Source organism: Panthera uncia, chromosome D4, assembly GCF_023721935.1.
Source record: "Panthera uncia isolate 11264 chromosome D4, Puncia_PCG_1.0, whole genome shotgun sequence".
Taxonomy (NCBI): Eukaryota; Metazoa; Chordata; class Mammalia; order Carnivora; family Felidae; genus Panthera; species Panthera uncia.
In genome coordinates this window covers 87,169,909-87,190,449 of record NC_064807.1, presented here as the reverse complement: position 1 = coordinate 87,190,449, position 20,541 = coordinate 87,169,909, and the positions used below count along the sequence as shown (strand labels likewise).

The 20,541-nt window shown below is 56.4% G+C and overlaps 1 protein-coding gene across 1 annotated transcript in view; it reads left to right on the top strand.

The window, feature by feature from the left end:
- Positions 1-12,993, top strand: part of MED27 (mediator complex subunit 27) — a 202,107-nt gene extending 189,114 nt beyond the window's left edge. The window contains exons 7-8 of the mRNA XM_049638414.1: positions 8,344-8,421; positions 10,585-12,993. Coding sequence (XP_049494371.1) covers positions 8,344-8,421; positions 10,585-10,719 — 213 coding nt within the window. The 3' untranslated portion in view covers positions 10,720-12,993. The remainder of the gene's footprint in view (positions 1-8,343; positions 8,422-10,584) is intronic.
- Positions 12,994-20,541: the final 7,548 nt, after the last annotated feature.

Sequence of the window (20,541 nt, the reverse complement as noted above, 5' to 3'; positions counted from 1 at the left end):
GTGTGTGTGTGTGTGTGTGTGTGTGTGTGTGTGTGTGTGTGTGTGTGGTTTGTTGTCGTTTGCCTCCGGAGGCCGTCAGCAACCAGCACTCAGGTCCAGGGGGTTGAGGGGCTTCCCCTTCAGGGTGTCCGTGGCATCTTGGCTGCAACTTGAAAGAGTTGAAAGAGATCAGGGCAAAACCCCCAAACCAAACAAAACTCCTTTATGGAGGCACTGGTAGGTGCCACGGGCTGTGGTCAATACTTGATAGACAAGGTCTCACCCTTCTCAGACCGAGCTGGGTCTCAAAACTGTGGCCACTTTTCAAGCAAGAGGGAGCAGCCGCGTCCGTGTTGGCCTGTCTAGTTCCCACGCGGGCAACCCTGCCTCTGCTCTCCCACCCCCCTCCCGCCACCCCCCCGGCGGCACTGCCAGGCTCCGGGGACAGCGAGAAGCCCTTCAAAGCCCATGCAGATGGCCCCTTCATCGGCAGAGAGGGAAGTATCGATCTTGTCTAAGTAATCCCCGGTCCCCCCGGACTGCGATGCTCTCTCCTCGGTCCTCTGGGCCTGACGATCCCGCGGCATACAGATCCAGGGTGCGGATTAGAGACTCGGGGCACATAATAAAATGAAACCGCCAGCTTCCGCTCTACTGGACTTTTATCCCGGCTTTAGAGGCTTGTCCCTGCTCCGGCCCTGTCGCCCCCACCCCCAGCACTTTCAAGACTGACTTCATAGCATTCCCATTTTGAAATAATGATGGCTTCTCTTTTCATGGAATGAGTACTTCGGGGGCCGTTTTAAATATTCTTCATAAAGCCCGTGCCCCTCCTCGGAGCAGTGTGGCCGGCAGGGATCGCTGTCTCGTTGAACGTTTAACACACGGCGTTCCCGTCTTTGACTCCTTGGACCCACAAAGAATATTCTCATTCTGAGATGTTGCTGGGGCCCCTCTCCTTAAGGGTGGGTCTGTCCTTGGCAGAGCCCTGAGTGGAGACCCCGACGTCCTGGGCTGCCCTCTTTGCTCAGCATTAAAGTACATCCAGTGAATAGAAGTGTGTTTTTTTTTTCCTTTGGGTTGCAGCGTGTGTACAACCAAGTAGCAAATACCTCATTCGTGCTGCACAGCTCTTGGAGGCCGTCACCATGCGAGGAGGCTGCCAGCACCGAGAACAGTCTGTGCGGACAGTGTCCCTGGATCTGAGCTGGGCTCCCCAGGCTCTCTGTGACCGGCCCAGAAGTCGAGGACCACGCGGGGAGGTGGAGGGCGCGTTCCTGGAGGGGGGTGGGGGCAGATCAGCTCGTCCTTTTTAAAAGAACAAAGGGCTCCAGTGTCACTGCTGGTTGGCCTGAGGGTAGAGCTCAGCACAGGGGTACCCTCGGGGCGTGCAGTCAGGCCCTGCAGCTGCGTCCACTGAAAACCTCGACCTCTGGTGCCGGGGATCCCAGCCTCGTGTTCCTTTCCCAGGGCCAGCGGGGAGAGTGAGCGATGCGGCCAAGGTCACCCAGATAATTAGTGGTGAATCCGGGACTGAACTCCAGTCTCCTGACAGTTCCACATCACCTTTCCCGGCACGCCGCCTCTGGTCATGTTACTGTCGGCCAGAGACCACGTGGTCCCTTCAGAGTTTGGGACAGCAGGTATTGGCTGGAGGGAAGCCAGAATCTGGGTCTCTACCTTGCCTCTCTTTTAAATAAGCAACTTCTGGACACTTGGGTGCTGAACTTGCCCTGTGAATCTTGCGGGACACGCTCAGCTCTCCTGGCTCAGCAGTGGCGGCCTCAGGCTGTGGGCTCTGTGCTGACAGATACCTCGCCCGGTGCTCTCCGTCGGTCGCATTAGCAAGAGCGGCACTAACTGCCAGAGCCCAGGTGCGGGCTCAGCTCCCACCGGCTGGTGGGACGCAAGCGGTCCGTTCACCTGTGATCCCTAATGCTGCTGACAGTCACTTTGGGGAGCTTTTTAACCACACACATCCTGGCCCCCAGCCTGAACTACCTTCTAGAAGCTGAGGGATGGTGCCTGGCACCCCGTCACCTCTGCCGCCCTGCGGCCTCCCCACTCCGGCCTGGAAGCCTCGGCAGGGTGACGCCTACGACCTTGGCAAGCTCAAGAAGCCCCGAGGGCGATTCCTGGGCCACCAAGCAAGTCCCTGATCCGCTTACGATTTTTTGACCTTATGACGGTGCAGAAGCGACACACATTCAGCAGAAAGGACACTTCAGATTTTGAATTGGATTTTCCCTCCCGCTAGCGGTGAGCGGTCTGATCCTGTCTCGTGACGCTGGCCAACATCTACAGCTCCAGTCAGCCCTGCCGTCACGAGGGCGACCCCCCCACCCCCACCCCCACTGACGACTGCTCCGCTGGTCACTTTCCGTACTGTCTTCAGTACATTGCACGCGATATCCAGCACTTTATTACAGAACAGGCTTCGTGTTGGACGGCTTTGCCCAGCTGTAGGCTTGCGCACGTGCCGGGAGCACATGTAAAGTAGGCCAGGCTAAGCTGTGACGTTCGGTGGGTTGAGTGTATTAAATGCGTTTTCAACTTAGGGTGGTTTTATCGGGACGTAAGCCCGTCGTAAGTCGGGGAAGATCTGTACGACAGACTCTCACTTTAGGGAACTGCTGAGGAGTGATAGTATGTTGAGAGTTTTTGTCCCCGTCCTGTGTCCCGCTGACCCTTAACGTTTGTCACCGCTCTGTCCTTGGTTCTTCCTCTACAGACCGGAGAACAGAGCCTTTCTGGTCACCGTGAAACCCGGGCTCTGCGGGGCGACGTTAAGCAGAAAGTAGCCTTGCGGGACCCCCCCCCCCATTCTCTTTGCCCCACAGCTGGCCAGAGGCCGCCAGTGGGAAAGAGGATTTGGGCTTTCTGTGCCAAAATCGACGTGGTGACATAGGATCTCCCCCACTCGTTAGCACTCTACTTTTGATTGCCCTTGATTAATGCGTGCACACACTGACCGAATGCTGCTGGCTGCTGTTTGCCCCATTTCCCCTTCCCCCCTTCATTCCGAGCGGCAGGGAGACTCCTCCAGTCCAGAGACTTCCTGAGGGCCCACCCGTGTCGGGCTCTTTTGGGCTGGGCGCCTGGGATGTGGCAGCGAGCAAAAGGGACAGGGAGAGAGAGTCGTGTGAGCGACAAGGGCTGGGGCGGAAGTAAAGAGACTGGCATGGAGTCCTGCCCCCCCCCCCAGGAGTCCTGGTGGCCGTTCCCTCCTAGGGAGGCGGTGACCAGGCTGTGCCACCGCCGTCCAGGCGCAGCTCCTGCTGTGCTGTTCTGGAGCCACTTGGCTGGGCCTGTCACCTCGCCTGCAACTGCTTCCTGTCTTGGGAACGGGCGGTCTCATCACGGCGCCCTCCTGAGGTGGTTGTAGGGATGAAGCCAGGGGGTGGGCGGGGAGGGAGGGGAAGGCTCACGGTCGGTGGGTGCTGCTGTTTGTCAGGCGCCGTCCCAGTGCTTCCCTGACACTGGCTCACGCAGTCCGTGCCCGAGGTCACGCGGCCCCTGAGTAGCGGACAAGACCCAGACCCGTGCAGGCCGGCTCCCGGGCCCCAACCCCTTCCCGGCTGTGCAGTGCGCATCACCTCGCGCAGGGCCGTGGCCCTCACTGCAGGCAGCGCTGCCGTGGCTTTGGCCGACCTAACTCATGACTTCCCGAGCACCCCTCGCTCTCGGGTTCCGGAGTGCAGACGTCAGAAAGGCTCACACGCAATATGGGAGAGGAGCCTTGGGAGACTTGTTTTGACTGGCATCTCCTTCACCAGTGTGACTGGCAGCTGTTTCAAGGGCTTTTGAAAGATTCCTTTCTCCCTCCGAGCTTAGTTCCCTGCCAGTCTGGGGGCACGAAGACCTTCACCTATTTGAGCTGGGGACGCAATTTCGGTAAGCCCTGGTTGGCGGAGGAGGACGACGCCGAGAGAGGGATAAGGCCCCCCGGGGCTGCGATGGGCACGTCACTCTCAGAGAGGCTCCCTGGCAGTGCTCCCTTCGGGGTAGAGAGGGAAGTACACCCCAGCCTGAGCCAGAACATCTGCAGTTTGCTCTGCCTGGCGGCGATAAGGGACACCTCCTGGCCAAGCCCCTGCGTGGCTGTCTACTCACTGGTTTGGGGCAGCTTTTTTGTTTTTAAGTAAGCCAGACCCCTGACGTGGGGCTCGAACTCACAACCCAGAGATCAAGACACACACGCTCCAGAGTCGAAGCCCGCCAGGCGCCCCTGCTCACTGCTGTTTGAGTGGCCCTGTCTCTCTGCGCGGTGCTTTCACTGGTCACCTGGCATCGCTGCCCCTCTCCTGTTCTTCCCAAGGTCCCCTATCCCGCTGGTTTATTGTTTCTTTCTTGTCTTCTCCTCCCTCCCTCCCTTGCCAGGGGCTCGCAGCTCAAGGGCCACTTTGATCTGTTCGCAGGCACTTTCGTAACCAGCGGCGAGTGGAGGGATGAATGGTCTCCCCTCCTCAGGAGCATCAGTGTCCCTCCTCAGCCTCCCCTGCTGGGCAGGGTGGCTTTAATCTCCCAGTGGAATCTTAGGAGCTGTACCTTACGATGGGGCCTGAGCCTCGGCTGGCCTGGCACAGAGTGGATTTCACCTAAATTGGTTAATAGCAATATTTTTTTGTTGCCCCAGGCCTGTTTTTTCCCCCACATCTTGGATGCTGGGGGGAGGGGGGGGGAACTTGTAATATTGAAAAGTGTAAAACAAGAAAACGTTGAAGGTTGAATGAATGCTTGGACAAGAAAGGAAGAGCATTATAGGTGAATTTCCCCCCCATTCTGCAGCCATGCCTTGCCTGGTGCTTTGGAGTTCGGCCACAGGAACCCCAGAACCAGGAGCGGAGGAGTTTGTGAGGAAGGGAGGGGACATACAGTAGATCCGCCAACTTTGTTTCCCTTTATTACAATGTCTGTCATCAGTGACAGAGTTGAAGAAACTGAAATCAAACATCATTTGATCATGGCAGCACAAAAAAAAAAAACAAAAAAGAAAAAACCCTGCCCCCGTTGGGAGATTTAAGGGAGTACCTTACACTGGACCATCCAAAAAAGGGGCTACACTTGACCAGATGGCCAGCCCACTAGCAGCAAAGCTAATTGGGTGCCCTCTCTGGGAGCCAGATGCCGGAACAGTGCCGTGGTCCCGAGAGCTGTATCTGGAGGACATGCCCCGGTTCGTCCAGTTCTGCTCCAGAGTAGCTAGCTGACCAGCAGCCACATTTACAAACCTCCTAACCTGCACCTCCCATCGGGACTCCGGCTTTCCAAGAACCTTAGGCTGGGGCGTGTGGGCAGATGATGCCCGGGGCACCTGGAGCGTGTGCCTTTTCCAGAACCAGGATTGCTGGCCGGGGTGCCTGTTGGGGAGGGCTGGCCTAGGCTTGGGCCTCGCGGCCTCTGGGCTTAAACACAAACCCAGGGCCCCTCACCGGCTGTGTGACCTAGCCATCTTCCCGACCTCCGGGAATCTCCTCCTCCTCTTCTGTAAAATGAAAATAAGGAGAGTACCCACCTCCATTAACTTGCCGTTTGCTGCTCAATTTTATACGTCGGTCATTCGTGTTAAAAATTGTACAAAGAAAAGCAAAGAAAATGTGCAGCCAGACACGGCATGCCAGCCTGGGATGTGGGCTCTGGGTGGCCAGTGTGACTGGGGAATCCAGCCCCGGGACCGGTGCTCACGCTGCTGAAACGGACGGATCTAGGCTTGTCCCAGAGGCCTCCTGGGACCGCCGATGAGCTTTCTGTGTCCTGGGCAAGGAGCAGCCCGAACTGGTGGACAGCTCGCCTGGCTTCCCTGCTATGACAGCAACTGATATGTGGGGCAGAGCTTGCTCGAAACACTGAAACAAGTAGTAGGCGCTGGGGTAAGAATGCTCCAGAAACTCACTCTTCTGGAAATTTCCTTCGTGATGGCAAATGTGATAGCCCACACAGGGGCACTTGCATGGGTTGTCCCGCTTGGCAAGGGGTCTGGGTGGGTAAGACCCAGCCTCCAAGCTCAGGGGCCGTGGGGCCCAGTTTGCTTTGCTGTGTTTTGTAGCCATTAATTTCACCCCCCCAGTCACCACCCACCTTCTTGCCAAGTTATCATTACTACTGTTTAAAAGAAAAAAGAAAAAAAGCATTGCTCATTTTAGAAAGCTGTCTGTCAGAAATGCTTAAAATAAAACCAGTCTGCACTTGAAAGAATAAGTACCACTTCTCTTGAAAGTCACTTCGGTGACAGTTTCTCAGCCATGTTGGATCCACGACCTATAGCTGTCCTTTCGAGAAAGCCAGGGCAGATGTTTCTGGTATGTGGCCGTCAGTGAGTGGGCGCTTTTTTTTTTATTTTTATTTTTTTAAGTTTATTTATTTACCTTGAGAGAGACAGTGAGAGAGCACGCACGCAGAAGCAGGGAAGGGGCAGAGAGAGAGGGAAAGAGAATTCCAAGCAAGCCGTGCCCTGTCGGCACAGACCCCGACTTGGGGCTCGAACACACGAACCGTGAGATCGTGACCTGAGCCAAAACCGAGAGCCAGACGCTTAACCGACTGAGCCACCCAGGCGCCCCTGGCGAGTGGCATTTTTATTTCTGTATTCTACAAATATGTATTGAGCACCTGCTCCTGCTAGATGCCAGCCAGGTGATGTTCCAGGCCTTGGGGACGTACCATGAACCAGGTGGGCATGATCCCTGTCCCCATAGAGCTCATCATCTTGTGGCTTCACCAGCCACCAGGCAGGCCATGAAAGTCCAGCAAGGGAAGAGTGCCCACCCAAGGGCGGGAGGAGCAGAGAGGGAGGGGAGAGAGGCAGGGCTGCCTTGTGGCTGGACAGGGCGTGCTTCACACGCACAGCCATTTATTTAGAGAAAGTGAGGCTCAGGTAAGCTAGGGGGCCTACGCCCTCCACCTTGGGGTGTGGCCTCTCTGACCTTAGGTGTGGACACAGCAGGACTGATCTCCAGATCGTGTGCAGCTTTGCCTTGCGGGCCTGGAGCAGCCTTTCGAGTTTCTTTTCACCTGATCAGTTCACCCCGCTGCTGCTTGTCCCTTACTGTTCTGGTGACAGCTGGAAAACTGAGGCGTCTACGCAACGTAGACCCATGTTTACTCTTGCTCACAAAGGTGATCGTTTTATCTGGGGTTTTTTTTTGTTTCGTTTTGTTTTTTAGCCACAACATTCATAATGACGAGAATCCCTAGTGAGGACCACCCGATAAACCGCGAGTGTGAACACAACTGTCAAATTAGGTACAATCTATTAATTTGCTGATTGATGGCAGGCATTAGCAATTTGTGGTGTCCAGTTTCAGAACTACAGGGGAGCTGAAGCTAGTCCTTTGTTTTCCAGAAGGGACGCTGAGACCCAGAGAGATTAAGTAGTCGAATCAAGGTCAGTGGACAGTGCTGGGGCTTCAAGCCAGTGTGCGTTCTGTCTGGTCACCGGATGCCTCTAGTAGACCTGAGGCATTCATGCCCTCGGCCCTGCTGGCAAAGCCTCTGCTTGGAGTCTGGGGACAGTGGGGGGGGTGTGGCCCTCCGAGATGCCATAAATAGGCCACAACTTTTGTTGGAGAGAAGACCACACTTTGAGCGTCAAGGCTCCTCAGAAAGGTAATAGGAACACTGAGGCCCAAGAGAAAGATCAGCAATTTCCAGATTCCTGGTCATAAGATCTCTGTGACTACAAATTATGAGACAGAATGAGAATGACAGAAAGCAGAAAGACCAGTTACCCTGCCAGAGAAAGGGTTCCATTGCAAAAATGAAGTCGAGGTGGCTCAGGTGGTTAAACGTTCGACTCTGGGTTTCGGCTCAGGTCGTGATCTCACGATTCATGGGTTCGAGCCCCCAGGAGGGCTCTGCACTGACAGCACGGAGCCTGCTTGAGATTCTCCCTCTCGCCCTCTCTCTCGCCCTCTCTCTTTGCCCCTCGCCAGCTCACGCTGTCTCGCAAAACAAATGAGTAGACGTTTCAGAAAGCGAGATGAAGTCGAATGTGGACAGCTGGAGAACCTTTGCGTTCATGCAGCGTTCCCTGCGGCGACTTGGCTCCATAGCCTCTCCGTGACCTGCCCGGTCTGCGCCTCTCCGCTGGCCTGTGGCCACGCCCCCCTCACAGGTGCTCCCGCCCGCCCGCCAGGGCTTTCCATCGCTGGAACTCAACTCCATTGCCTCCAGGCCCGAACGCTTGTGTCCTCCCCGCCGCCAACTTCGCTAATTTTCGTACTTCCGATTGTATTCTAGATGTCCTTTCCTCCAAGAGGCGTCCAGAGGCAGACTGGTTTATCCTATCTAGGGAATGCATTGGTTTTGTTTTCTCTGCGCTGGTTCGAAGGGGCATCTAACGCCACTCATTGTCCTTGGTTCCAGGTGACAGACCACGCCACCACCGCCCTGCTCCACTATCAGCTGCCCCAGATGCCAGACGTCGTGGTCAGATCCTTCATGGTAAGTGGGCTTCAGAGCTGAGCCTTCTATGGAAACCTTGGTGCCCTCCCAGTAAGAACAGGCAGTTCAGAAGGCAGCTCACGGTGGGCCAGGGCCCCACAACGGGCCAGCGTAGAACCGATGCTTCCTTTAAACGGGGAAGGGGTTTATGAGAAACCGTTTCCCACTTAATTAACCGGTGTTTTCTATCGTGCTGAACAAATGGTGGTTTCAGATGTGATCTCCCAACACAGTTTCCCCGCATTGATTTAGTCAGTAGATATTTATTGAGCTCCTAATCCATGCCAGGCCCTGTGCTTGGCACTGAGCAGGTAGCAGTGACGAAGATACGTCTTGCGGTGCCCCCAAAACGTGGAGCTCGGGATGGGGAGCGACCCCAAAAGAGCCAAACGGCCGTTGCGCCGGTGTGTTGGAGTTCGCTCCTGCCAGCTCCCGTGAAGCGTGCGGAATGTGGCAACCCGGTTATTCGACCGTCGGTAGTTTGCAGTCGAACCCCAAGGTTTACACCACGGAGATCGGCAGACACCGCAAGTCAGGACTCCCCACCACCCCAGGGCTGAGTCATCCGCGCGCTGTGGCCCACATCTGTCCCGCGACCCCCGTTCGGCCCGAGCAGGGCCGTCAGCCGGCCGCACCGGATCCTGACGGAACCGGCAGCTGTTCCAGCATCGTGCCGACGCGGCCTCGTGCCCTCACCTCCGCGGGCGCCCATCTTTCACCGCGGCTGAAACTCCCTTTGCCGCTCATGCTCGAAAGGCTGCCAGCCGGAGACCTACTCAGAAGACCTACCTGTTCGCAAGTCCAAATCCGTGTTGACAGCCGGCTGCCATGGCGCTGCCCGCGTATCCCGTCGCGGTTTGCCTCGGGAAGCGAGCTGCCCAGAGAACCCGCCGCTCCTTTGTTGGAAGACACAGACCCGACTTCTCGATCGGCGCCCGCGGTGCTGGGGAGGGCGGACAAGCAGGCCCGGGCAGTCCGCAGAGCCGCGCGCGTCATGGTTCCTTCGTGTGTCCGGAGGACAGTTCCGCCGACAGCCTCCAGCGGGCTCCTCATTTTCGGACGCGTACCGAGCGTCGCCGTCTAACCTAACACGTGTCGTGCCCAGCTTCCCTTTGGTAACTGACTCTGGGACTCGGGGACCATTTGCATTTGATCGGCACTGGAGGATAAAGAGTTTAGCTGAGTGATCCGTCGACCCCCTCACGTTTGTTGCCAGAACCTCAAACACCTGGCCTTTGGAAGGGGGCAGTGTCGGGGGGCCACGGTCTGCCACCACGAAGGCGGCTGCGACGAAGACAGAAGGATTTGTATCAATAAACTCGACCTACCTCTTCAAAGAACACTTTTCTCTTATGGACGTAATTCGGGAGGACATTAAATGATGAGATTCACGTGCCCCTGTCACAGTGAGAACGTGCTTAACTTGCTCGCAAGCCTTTTGCTGCGGGGTGTGGGTTGGGTTGAGTTTTCTTTTTTTTTTTTTGTAGCAAATCTCCTTGAGTTTGAGAATTGAGTTACGGGAGCCTCATCCTTATGTATGATGCCCGGGAGATTTCTGCTCTCTGAACCACTCCAGGGTGTATTTGCCGCTTATTATGTTACCCGATGGCACCAGGCTGTCCCCCCACCCCCCCCGCAGGTGCAAAGGGCCACATTGTGACAGTGAGTGATGACCTCTGAAATCAAATTAGAAGGAAGGCACGTTGACCTCAGTGGAGGGTTCGAGCATTGTCATCGATGCGACGTCTTCCTTCACACGTGTCTGTGCCCACTTCTCGGTAGCGAACGAGGAGAACATCAGTACGCATAGTCGGGAGACACGGGACACAGAAATGAAACGTGGTTACGCGTGGCCCCGAGCCACGGGCTGTGCGCTAGGGCACGGCCACTCCTGTGGGAGGACTTCCTGCCCCTGAGAGCAGGAATTTCTATTTTAAAAACTCCCTCAGTTGGGAGGGGCAGGGGGAGCTCCAGAAGTGACAGCCAGCAGTGTTACGACCTTGTGGATGGCGCGTGCAGCTTTCTGTGAAGTCACAGGCTAGCTTTTGGGGCACAGCCAACTTAAGTCTTCTGGCCTCGAGATCATTAGGCTTGACAGGAAGGATGACATTGGAAGCTCCCGGATCCCATTTCTTTTATTTGTCTCTTCACTTCTCTTTTTAGACCTGGTTACGAAGTTACATAAAGCTGTTCCAGGCTCCGTGCCAGCGCTGCGGGAAGTTTCTACAAGATGGCCTTCCCCCCACGTGGAGGGATTTCCGAACCCTCGAAGCCTTCCACGACACCTGCCGCCAGTGACCCCGCCCCAGCCCCGGGCCGGCCTCCAGGCTCTGCCCCGCACCTTCCCAGATGATCCCTGGATCCCTCGGTCAGCCTGATGGCTTGGCCCCGTCCTCACCGCGTAGACTCCAGCACCCCACTCCTCCCCGTGCGTAGAGCAGCACGTCCTACCTTAAGGCTGAGCCACTTGCGGAACACATTCCTTCTCGTTTTGATGGGACTCATTACCCACTGCAGCTGGTAAACGGAAGGCAGAGAAAACCTTTTGGAACTCAGAGTAAGGAACTCACGCAGCATGCTCGTCCTTGTGTGTTGGCGAATGATCCTCCTGGGCCTGTGCTCTAAGTCATGTTCACGAGCCATTATCGTCTGAATAAGCCCATGTCCGTACATCCTGTCATGCTGGGCGTTTTGTTTTGTAACTTTCTTTTTAATATATATATATATAAGCAGTAAACGTTTTGTACCCAGGACAAGGCTTTGTCTCCTGTCTCTTAAAGCACCTTCCACATTCAGTGTAGTGAACATGTGGGCAGATCTGGGCCTTTTGAAGAAGAAAGAACAGTAATGTCTGCATTTAAAACCTTGTTCTTTCTGAGGACACAGTTTCTTGCTTCTTGCTTAGGAGAGAGGACAGTGTTGGCAAATATTCCATTTCAAAGATGTTTTTGCAGTTTGAAAAGCGGATTGTTCTTTTTGAGGAAAAAGCGCACAGATGTTTCTTTTTACTAAGCCAGTGGCATTCCCATGCATGCCCAAGGGAAAGGAGTCTTCCCGTGTCAGCAGCTAGAATGCATGTGAGTGGGCGTGACGGGGGTACCTGGTTCGTTGGTCCCAGGTTTTGTCCTAAACGTTACTGTGAACAGATTCCAGCCCAGTCTGCTGAGGACATTCGGGGCCTTGACCCCAACATCAAAAGCTAGAGCCTGTTTGTATGAAGAAATATATAAGACCGGGCAAAGCTCTTGAAGGATGGGGGAGCTTCCTCGAGCTTTTCCGGCCCAGCCTACGCTACAAATGTTCCCTTTGCAACGAAGACGACAGAGGTGTCTTGAGGTGGCCAGAAGAACGAGTGGTTCCTGGGTGACTTCTGGTACCGCTTAGGCCCTCCCACCTGCCCCCACCAGGCTTACAGGAGCTGAGGACAAAGGATCCAGTGATGGAGAAAGGATAAGACAGTGCCGCTTGGGGTGTGGCCCAGCGGCGGCAGCAACATGGGGACAGATTAGAAACACAGAGCCTCAGGCCCCGCCCCGGGGGACTCTGCTGTGGGCCCAAGTCTGAGAGACCCCGTTCAGGAGACGGGCGCCCCGTCTGGGGAGGTGTGATGGGAGGCAGCGGGGACGTTCCCACACAGCCAGAGATTCCAGACTAAATACCATGGTCGTCACGTTCGAGATGCTGTCGCTCATGAGAGGCGCCATTATTTCATGAACCACTAGGAAAGAAAAACAGGCTGCCAATTAAACCGTGGCCCAGGCCTTAATGAGAATCCTGTGTGACACATGAGTCGGTCACACCAGCCTTTCATGTATTCCAAGGGGGTCGGCGATTTCTCCCGCCTGAGTTTTACCGTTTAGCGTGGGACAGACGATCCCTTCGCACGGCCCCTGGTAACAGAACATAACACGCTCCTTTGACTCACGGGTAGCTTCCTTTTTCTTTGGTCTCGTGAGACGCTTGTCTGTTGCTCTGGGACAAAACACGGAACTGAGGACACAGGGTGGGTGATAACATGTCATCTCATTGCTGCACACCTTTTGGGACACATTTGAACGGCACGTAGACTGACCTCTGCGGGCTGCAGTGCGCGTTGTCGCGTGCAGTGATGCTGGTGTGACCGGCTGTGACCACGCTGGAGCCCGTGGAGGGCCAAGTGCATCATGGCTGCCAGCACCCACCAGCGACTTTGAAAAGTGCGTTGGGGGGCGGGGGGCGGCACTGATGAGACGAACAGTAGATCGCCTTGTGAGAGAGCTGTTTGGATCCTCCTGATTGCCCAGATCGGAGAAGGGTCCTCGCTAGAACCAGGGGCTCTGACTGCTGCCGGCCCCCGTTTTCGGGAGAGCGAGCCAGCCGGCCTTGAGTCCAGAGCCTGGGGCGGGCAAGAGCTTCTGCTTAATGACCCTGTTTTCTCTGTGTCCTACTTAGTGACACCTTCTATTCGTGACGAACGCTGCTTGTTTCCCATTTACGGGGAAGGTATAAAGTTTCCATTTTGAACAAGTGTATTTAGGCAGAAAAGTGAGACCATTAGAGGAAAAACATTAAATAAACATTGGCACAGCTGAAGCGTGGCTACAGCAGAAATGGGGGTGGGGGTGCGACCGGGGAGGCATGCGCAGCCAGGGCCTGAATCCTGGCCACCCGCCCCCAGTGCTGGGGGCCCAGACAGCTCACCCTTCCTTGGTATGAGCCCCGCTCCCGCTTCTGTGAGATGAAGGCTGATAGTGATGGTGAGAAAGGGGAGCTGGAGGGATGCGTTTGGGGCTTTTTCAGTTTATTTATTTATTTTGAGAGAGAGAGAGAGAGAAGGAGGGAGTGTGATTGGGGGAGAGGGAGAGAGAGAATCCCAAGCAGACTCAGTGCTGTCATCGCAGAGCCTGATGTGGGGCTCGATCTCCCAAACCGTGAGGTCACGACCTGAGCTGAAATCAAGAGTCCGACGCTTAACCGACTGAGCCACCCAGGCGCCCCAGGGGTGGGGTTTTATAGATGAAACAAGATGGGCCATGAGTTGATAATGAACTATGGCTGGGCATTGGATATGTGGGTGATGTTAGCTGTTCTGTTTTTCTGTATTTTATATATTTTTCTCTATATATTTTACATATATATATATATGTATATGTATATATACTTTTCTCTCCTTATACATGATATATGTATATGCTTTAAAAAAAAAATCTTTCCCAAATTAAATGTGGGGGGGTGGGGGTGAGAAGTACAAGGGCCGGGCCAGTCACCCACCATGGCCTTCCCATCTCTGGCATTTCTGCTCTTCGGTCCTGAGAGGGGAAAGCTGAAAGGAAGTCGTACTGAGGTCTGGCGAGTTGAGCGAGGCTGGAAGGGCGACGAGCTCGTTTGCGCCAAATCCACGAATGCTTGGCGGCTTGAGAGACAGACACGAGGGAGACTGGCTTTGTCGTCGGCCATTAAAATCCAGACAACGTATTGACCCCAAGTTGGCACAGGTAGGGACTGGGGGTACGTCGGGACCAGTTGCAGGGTGGCCGGGAGGCCTGCTGCCCCGGGAGCGAGGGCATCAGGTTCCGGAATCCTCCTTTGGTGCCTCTCGCGGACAGGAGCGTGGCCATCAGTGAGCGTGCCGCCCAGATGCTACTTAGGCTGTCCAAGGTGACCTCTAGGCCAGACCTACCAGGTACAGTAGGTGACTTAATCGTGACCCCCACAGCTCGGCGTCTGCTCTGGGCCAGGTGCCTCACCCCAAGTGGGCGCGTGCTGTTTCCCCTCGTCGCACAGACGGAACCAGGTGAGGGTCTCACGCAGCAGTCTACCCAGGGGCTGGGTGTCAGACCTCGTCACCACGCGCTGGGGCTGCTTCGCGGCAAAGCCGCCTCCTGAGAGGCAAAGGGGCCGGTCCCCGCTCTGCCGCGGTGTGGGACCTGAGTTCTCTGGGCCCGAACTTAGAAATCTCGGTCCTGCGCGTGCCCCTCTGCCGTGAAAATCCGTGAGGCAGGTACCTGTGCCGTCTGCCGGCCGGGTGACCGCTCGTCAGCGGGGCGGTCGTTAGGACCTGACAGAACGGAATGAGGAAATCTGGGCAGGGTTGTCCAGATTTTTTTTTTTCCTGCACTAAATTGGGAACTGGCCTTTTGGTATCGAGTGATATTTTTCTACTTCACACCATCGACGGAAAGCCGTAGGCACGAAATGGTGATCTTTCAGTGTTAACGTGCAAACTCTCCATCACGTTAAGACTGTCAGGAGTGCGGGCCTGATGCTAAATCGAGAGCCTCGTAAGGTCACCCTCGTGGGGAGGAGAAGGGACATCAGCCTCACCACCAGGATCTCACAAGATCTGGAACCTGGGCCGGCTTGACGGGAGGCATCGTCAGGCCATCGGGTGTGTAGGAGAGAGGACAAGGTAGAACGATTCACCTTGCTTGACTGCGCCTCCCGGCCTCTGCCTCTCTGCTCAGGATGATCTCGGTGAACTTTAGTTGTCCTGCATCTGACAGGAAAGGGTGGGCCGATTCCGTTGCACCTGCTCAGAGCTCATTCAGGCCTGCCCGACGCGCGCATCGAAGACGAGCCGGCGCAGGGGTGCTGTGGGCGAGCCCGCCTGCCGTCAAGCCCTCGCGGTCTGTCTGCACCTGCTCGGGGGAATAATCAGGCTTCACTTTCTAGGACAGGCGGGCTTCGTTCTCCCGTCTCTGCCATCCTTCCCCCCGCTCCCATCCCCTCCCCGGCTCCTTCAGTTAGCGGAAAGGAGCCTCAAAAATCACTTTCAAGTTGAATTTTAAATTGCAGGTTGGCCGCTCCCTGTCATTAGTGCTGGAAGAGACAAACCTTAGAGTTCACGAGCACATCCAGGTAAAGCGCCATCTCGGCAGCTTTAAGATGATTAGTTACTCGAGGACAGCTCCAGCCTGTCTCTGTGCCAATTGAGTTTGAAATTTCCACTGGAGATTGGCCGTCCTCTGGGACCATATGAGCTGTGGTTTGGTGCTGGCTGAACCGGCGGGTGCTGCCGGCAGCCGGCTTCAGTGGCACCGTGCTTGTCCAAGCCTGATAGAGACAAAAGAGTGACGTGTCCCGCGGGGCGGGGGGGCGGGGGGGGGGGGGGGCGGGGGGGCGGTGAGAGAAGAGGGCTCAGGAAGAGAGGCAGGAGGACAGAGGCCAGGAGCCTGGGAGCCGGCCGGGGACACCAGCGAACCTCGTCAGCCCCCACGCCGTGGGATGGACTGTTACTTAACTGCACTGTCCCAGTTCCCTGATTCCTACCTCTGTTGTCTCCCATCGGCTTGCTTTCTTTCTTTTTTTTTTTTTTTTAAATTTTTTTTTTTCAACATTTTTTATTTATTTTTGGGACAGAGAGAGAGACAGAGCATGAACGGGGGAGGGGCAGAGAGAGAGGGAGACACAGAATCAGAAACAGGCTCCAGGCTCCGAGCCATCAGCCCAGAGCCTGACGTGGGGCTCGAACTCACGGACCGCGAGATCGTGACCTGGCTGAAGTCGGACGCTTAACCGACTGCGCCACCCAGGCACCCCCGGCTTGCTTTCTTAATTACTAGAGGGATGCATGTGTTCCTTTTATGGAAAACTAAGAGAACGTGGACGAGCAAAGAAAAGAATAGCCATAATTCCCACTCACCAGAGATAATTAACAGAGCATTTTGCTGTATCTCTTTCCAGACCCTCATATGGGTATGTTTGTGCGCATCCCATTTTTTTGCCAAAAATAGGATCATGCCGTATTCTGTTTTGAAACCCGCTTTCTTTTTTTCCCGTTGAGCAAAGGCTAAGTTGCTCTAGTGCAGAGGCCCCAAAATACAGTGGCTTAAAGAACGTAGACCCTTCTCGGGGGTGCCTGGGTGGCTCAGCCGGTTAGGCGTCCGACTTCGGCTCAGGTCATGATCTCGCGGTTCGTTGGTTCAAGCCCCGCGTCGGGCTCTGTGCTGACAGCTTGGAGCCTGTTTCAGATTCTGTGTCTCCCTCTCTCCCTGCCCCTCCCCCACTCACTCTCTGTCTCCGTCTCAAAAATAAAAATAAACATTAAAAACAAAAAATTAAAAAAAAATGTAGACACTGCTCTTGCCCTGAACCCCCAAGGGGGGGGGGGGGTGGTTCCGATTAAAGGACTGTTCCGCTGGGTGCAGCCACTCAGCGATCCTGTTCCTCCTACCCTATCGCCCTACCGCCTGGCCTAGGACGCGGTCTGCATGGTGGCAGCTGGGCCACTGGCCCTTTCCGAGTTCACTACAAGGGAAGGATACGTGGGAACACGTGCCCGATGTTGTAAGACCCAGACCCAGCACTGGCACGTGTCATTTCCGCTTAAACTTCATTAGTAAGAACTCAGTCACGTGGCAGACCCAGCTGCAAGGGCCCCTGGGAAATGTGGTCTCTAACTGGGCGGCCGTGGGTCCGGCAGAAACTCTCTCTGAAGGGAAGCAAGCCTGTTCTGGTGGATGGTCAGCAGCCTGTCCCGAACCTCTTCCTGCCTCGGGAGTGACACTGCCCTCAGGGTCCCGTTTGTTTTATTTGCTCTGTCCTGCGTTTTGGGTTGCGATGGCCTTCCAGTTGTCCGATGGCCACAGCTTAGACCGTGAGTCTCCTGTTGGCCTCCTGTAGCTTTTTATTTTACAGTAATTGTACGTTCAGGGGAAGTTGCAAAGATCTGTACGGGAGGGCCCGTGTGCCCTTCGCCAGCCGCCCCCCACCCCTCCCCGGTGTTCACATCTACAGTAGCTGACGTTGGTGCAGTGCCCAGAGTGCATCCAGACGTCACCAGCTCCACACGCGCTGCGTGTGTCTGCGTGTAGCCCTCTGCCCTGGTGCCGCTTCGTGGAACCACCGCCACGGTCCGGACCCCCTCGTCCTACCCCTTTCTAGCCCTGCACGCCTCCTCTCCCCATCCCTGTCCCCAGGCAGCCACCGATCCGTTCCCCATCTCCGTGACCGTCTTTGTCACCTAGCGTCACATGCCTGGAATCACGCACCGCGTCTCCTCCTGAGGCTGCCTTTTGTCGCTCAGCCTCATCTCCTTGTGGCTCACCCGGGTCATTGTGCCTATCAGCCAACCACTCTTCTTCATCGCTGAGGAATATGCCGTGCCGTGTGTCACCACACCTCGACCGTTTATCCACGCGGGGACGTTGGGAGCCTCCGGCTTGCAGCTCTTCGGGGTAAAGCTGCCGGGAGCATCGTGCGCACGTGTCTGCGTGGCAGTGGACGCCCGTGAGGACGATCGCTGGGCCGCCCCGTAAGTCCGTTTTTAGCCCTAAAGGAACTGCCAAACCATCTCCCAGGGGGGCTGTGCCACTTGACTTCCCCGCCAGCAGTCTGAGGGATCTGGCTTCTCCACATCGCCACCAGCGTCTGGCGTCTGCGCCACTTCCTGTTTTAGCCACTGGACAGGTGTGAGGCACCAGCTCAGTGCGCTTTTTATTTGCAAACCTCCCGCCTGCCCCCCCCCCCCCCAAATAGCTAACGCTGCTGAGGAGCCGGTCATGGGCCTGTTTATTTACCATGTGTGTATCAGCCCAGGTGAAAGGTCTGTGCATGTGTTTTGCCCATTTTCCACTTGGATGATCTTTTAATGTTGAACGTTGGGAGTTCCTCTTACATTCTAGGTGCGGATCCCGTGTCGGTCATGTGACGTGCACGTATTTTCTCCCGGGCTGTAGCTTGCCTTTCATCCTCTTAAGGGGATCTTTCACAGAGCACATATATTCACTTCTTATGAGGTCCCGTTTGTCCGTTTTTTCCACTTACGGATCATGCCTTTGGTGTCAAGTCTAACCTGTCTGGGTTTTAGGGGACCAGCATTCTGCTGTTAGGAACGTTGCTGCCGCCTCTGTGTCCCACCCCACTCCTCCTCTTCTTTCTCCTCCTTCTCCCTCTCACTCTCCCTCCGTCTTGACTTACAGCCCCGTGTATATCTCCGACCTTGATCTTGGCAGCGATCTTGATCTCCGATCTTGGCAGCGACCTTAGCTGCCTTTTGTTTCAGCCTGTGCACTTGGTGGGCAGTCAGAGCGACCGAGGCCTGGAGACCCGTCCTCACTCACCCGGCAGGTGAGCGACGGCGAGGACCAGAGCCAAGCAGCCCTCAGCCTACGCCTTTTCCACTTCCCCGACACTTCTTGGGACACCACTTGACCTACCGTGTCACGGTGAAATAGATCCCGCTGGGCTACAGGTTATGAAAGCGTTGGCAGTGACAGCCCAGTAGCAGTGCTCGGGGAAGCGTCTCTGTCAGGGGCAGTCTGACACCAGGGGAGCTCCGGCCCTCCCCGTCCCGGAAGACAGGCCGTCCGTGCCTGTGGTCGGATGTGCCGCAGCGTGCCGAGTCCTGACGCTTAAGCAAGCGTGTGTGAGGCGACTGGAGGGAATCCGGGAGGGCTTCCTGGGGGAGATTCCCCACACACAGCTCCCAGCCTCTCGGACCGCCAGGCCACCCGGAAAGCCCACACTGACGGCTGTGCCTTGGGAGGGGAAAGGAGGGCACAGGGTCTGTTGGATGTGGAAGCCGTTTACGCCAGCTGACTTCCCCCCTTCCCCTCCTGCCCTCAGCGCCTGCTCCAGGACCCCAGGGAGGGGTGGAGCACCAGCCCACGGACTGCGCTGGGCCCGCGCTCAAGACAGGCTGTCCTCACCCGTCACCTGGGCCTCATGCTTCCTGCCACCTTCCTCTGTGAGGACACCATCCTCAAACATGGAAGGGGCGGGGGGCCTTGGGCCTGGAGTGGAAAGAGCCTCCAGAACAGGATCCTTTCCCTCCCGGGAGCGCCAGCGAGTCCCCCGCCCCCGGCCTCTGGATCGTTCTTCTCAGCCCAGACATTCTTCCTCCCGAAAGCCACACGGCGCTCGCACATGCTCGCGCGCTTTCTCTCTCTTCCCGATCGCTAAGCCGATGCCCGTCCAAACCATCTCCTGCCCCAGAGCACCCGACAGACCACATTTCCCGGCCCTCCTGCGTCTAAGCAGGGCTGCGGGGTGTGCACCCCAGTTCTGTGTCACTTTCAGAGGTGGCCGAAAGAAGGCCTGCGTTTGCCCTGCTCTGTCTGCCTTTTCTGAGGCAGCATCGGAAATGACACGCGGCGACGGAACAAGATGGAAAGATCCCGGATCCCCAGGTCCGGACCCACAGAAGAGCTGGCTGCCCAGGTGAGCCTCCCCGCCAGGAGCCCCCGCGGTGGGTTTTGTGTGAGTGAAGTAAACGTTCCAACCTTTTATTCTGGCAAATCACCGAGATTTAGGTTTGTTTTTTTCTCAAATAACTGCCGGAGTCGTTTACCCCACACACCATGTAAATACCCTGGAAACGGGCCACAGATAGGAAGCGTTCGATAGGTGGCAAAGATTACCGTGTCTACGGCTACCGTATTTGCTAGCTTGAGTCCAAATCGTCTTTCGCTTCGATTTGAAGGGGACCACGGAACATGTCGCCCGGGCTCGCTCCCTTCCTCCTCCGGGGAGAGTCACCCTACGGGGCAGGCGTCCCCGGACCGCTCGCTGTGGGAGCGATCCCCATCCCTTCCCGCCCCCTTCCTCGTTTCCTCAGAGCAGCCCTCGCGTTGGACGCCGTCAGCCGCACCCTCTTGACACGCACGAGAGTGTCGGCTCCCGGAAGGCAGGGACTGCGTCTGTCCAGGGCACTGGTCTGTCCCCTCGCACAGCGCGGGCGCTCAGTAACCTTTGCCAGATGTTGACGAGAGAAAGAAAGCCGGGCTCGGGTTTCTGCTCTGCCCCTAGACAGGCGACCGTGGGCCAGTTACGTGGTCCCCGTGAGCCTGGATTCACCTGGGAATCGGGCCAGCAGTTTGGCCGTGCAGGCGCGCGAGTCCCGCGAAGGACCACGCCGGGTATTTATTGTGCGCCTACTGCATACCGGTGCTTGTCGCCGGGATACGGTTCGCACGTCGAGTGGGAGAGGGCCAGACGGCGCAGGCAGCCTTGTCAGCGACTCCAGTGCAGGCACGAGCGTGGCCGCTGGGGGCGTAGTCGTCCGTGGGGGGCCTGTTCCGTCTCCTGCCTCTCTGACCCCCTCCCGTCTCTCGTTCCCACAAAGATGAGATTCCGAGAAGAATCCAGAGATTTGATGGTGATGCCGTGGGGTGGCCTGCCCTCTGCAGACACTGCAGAACG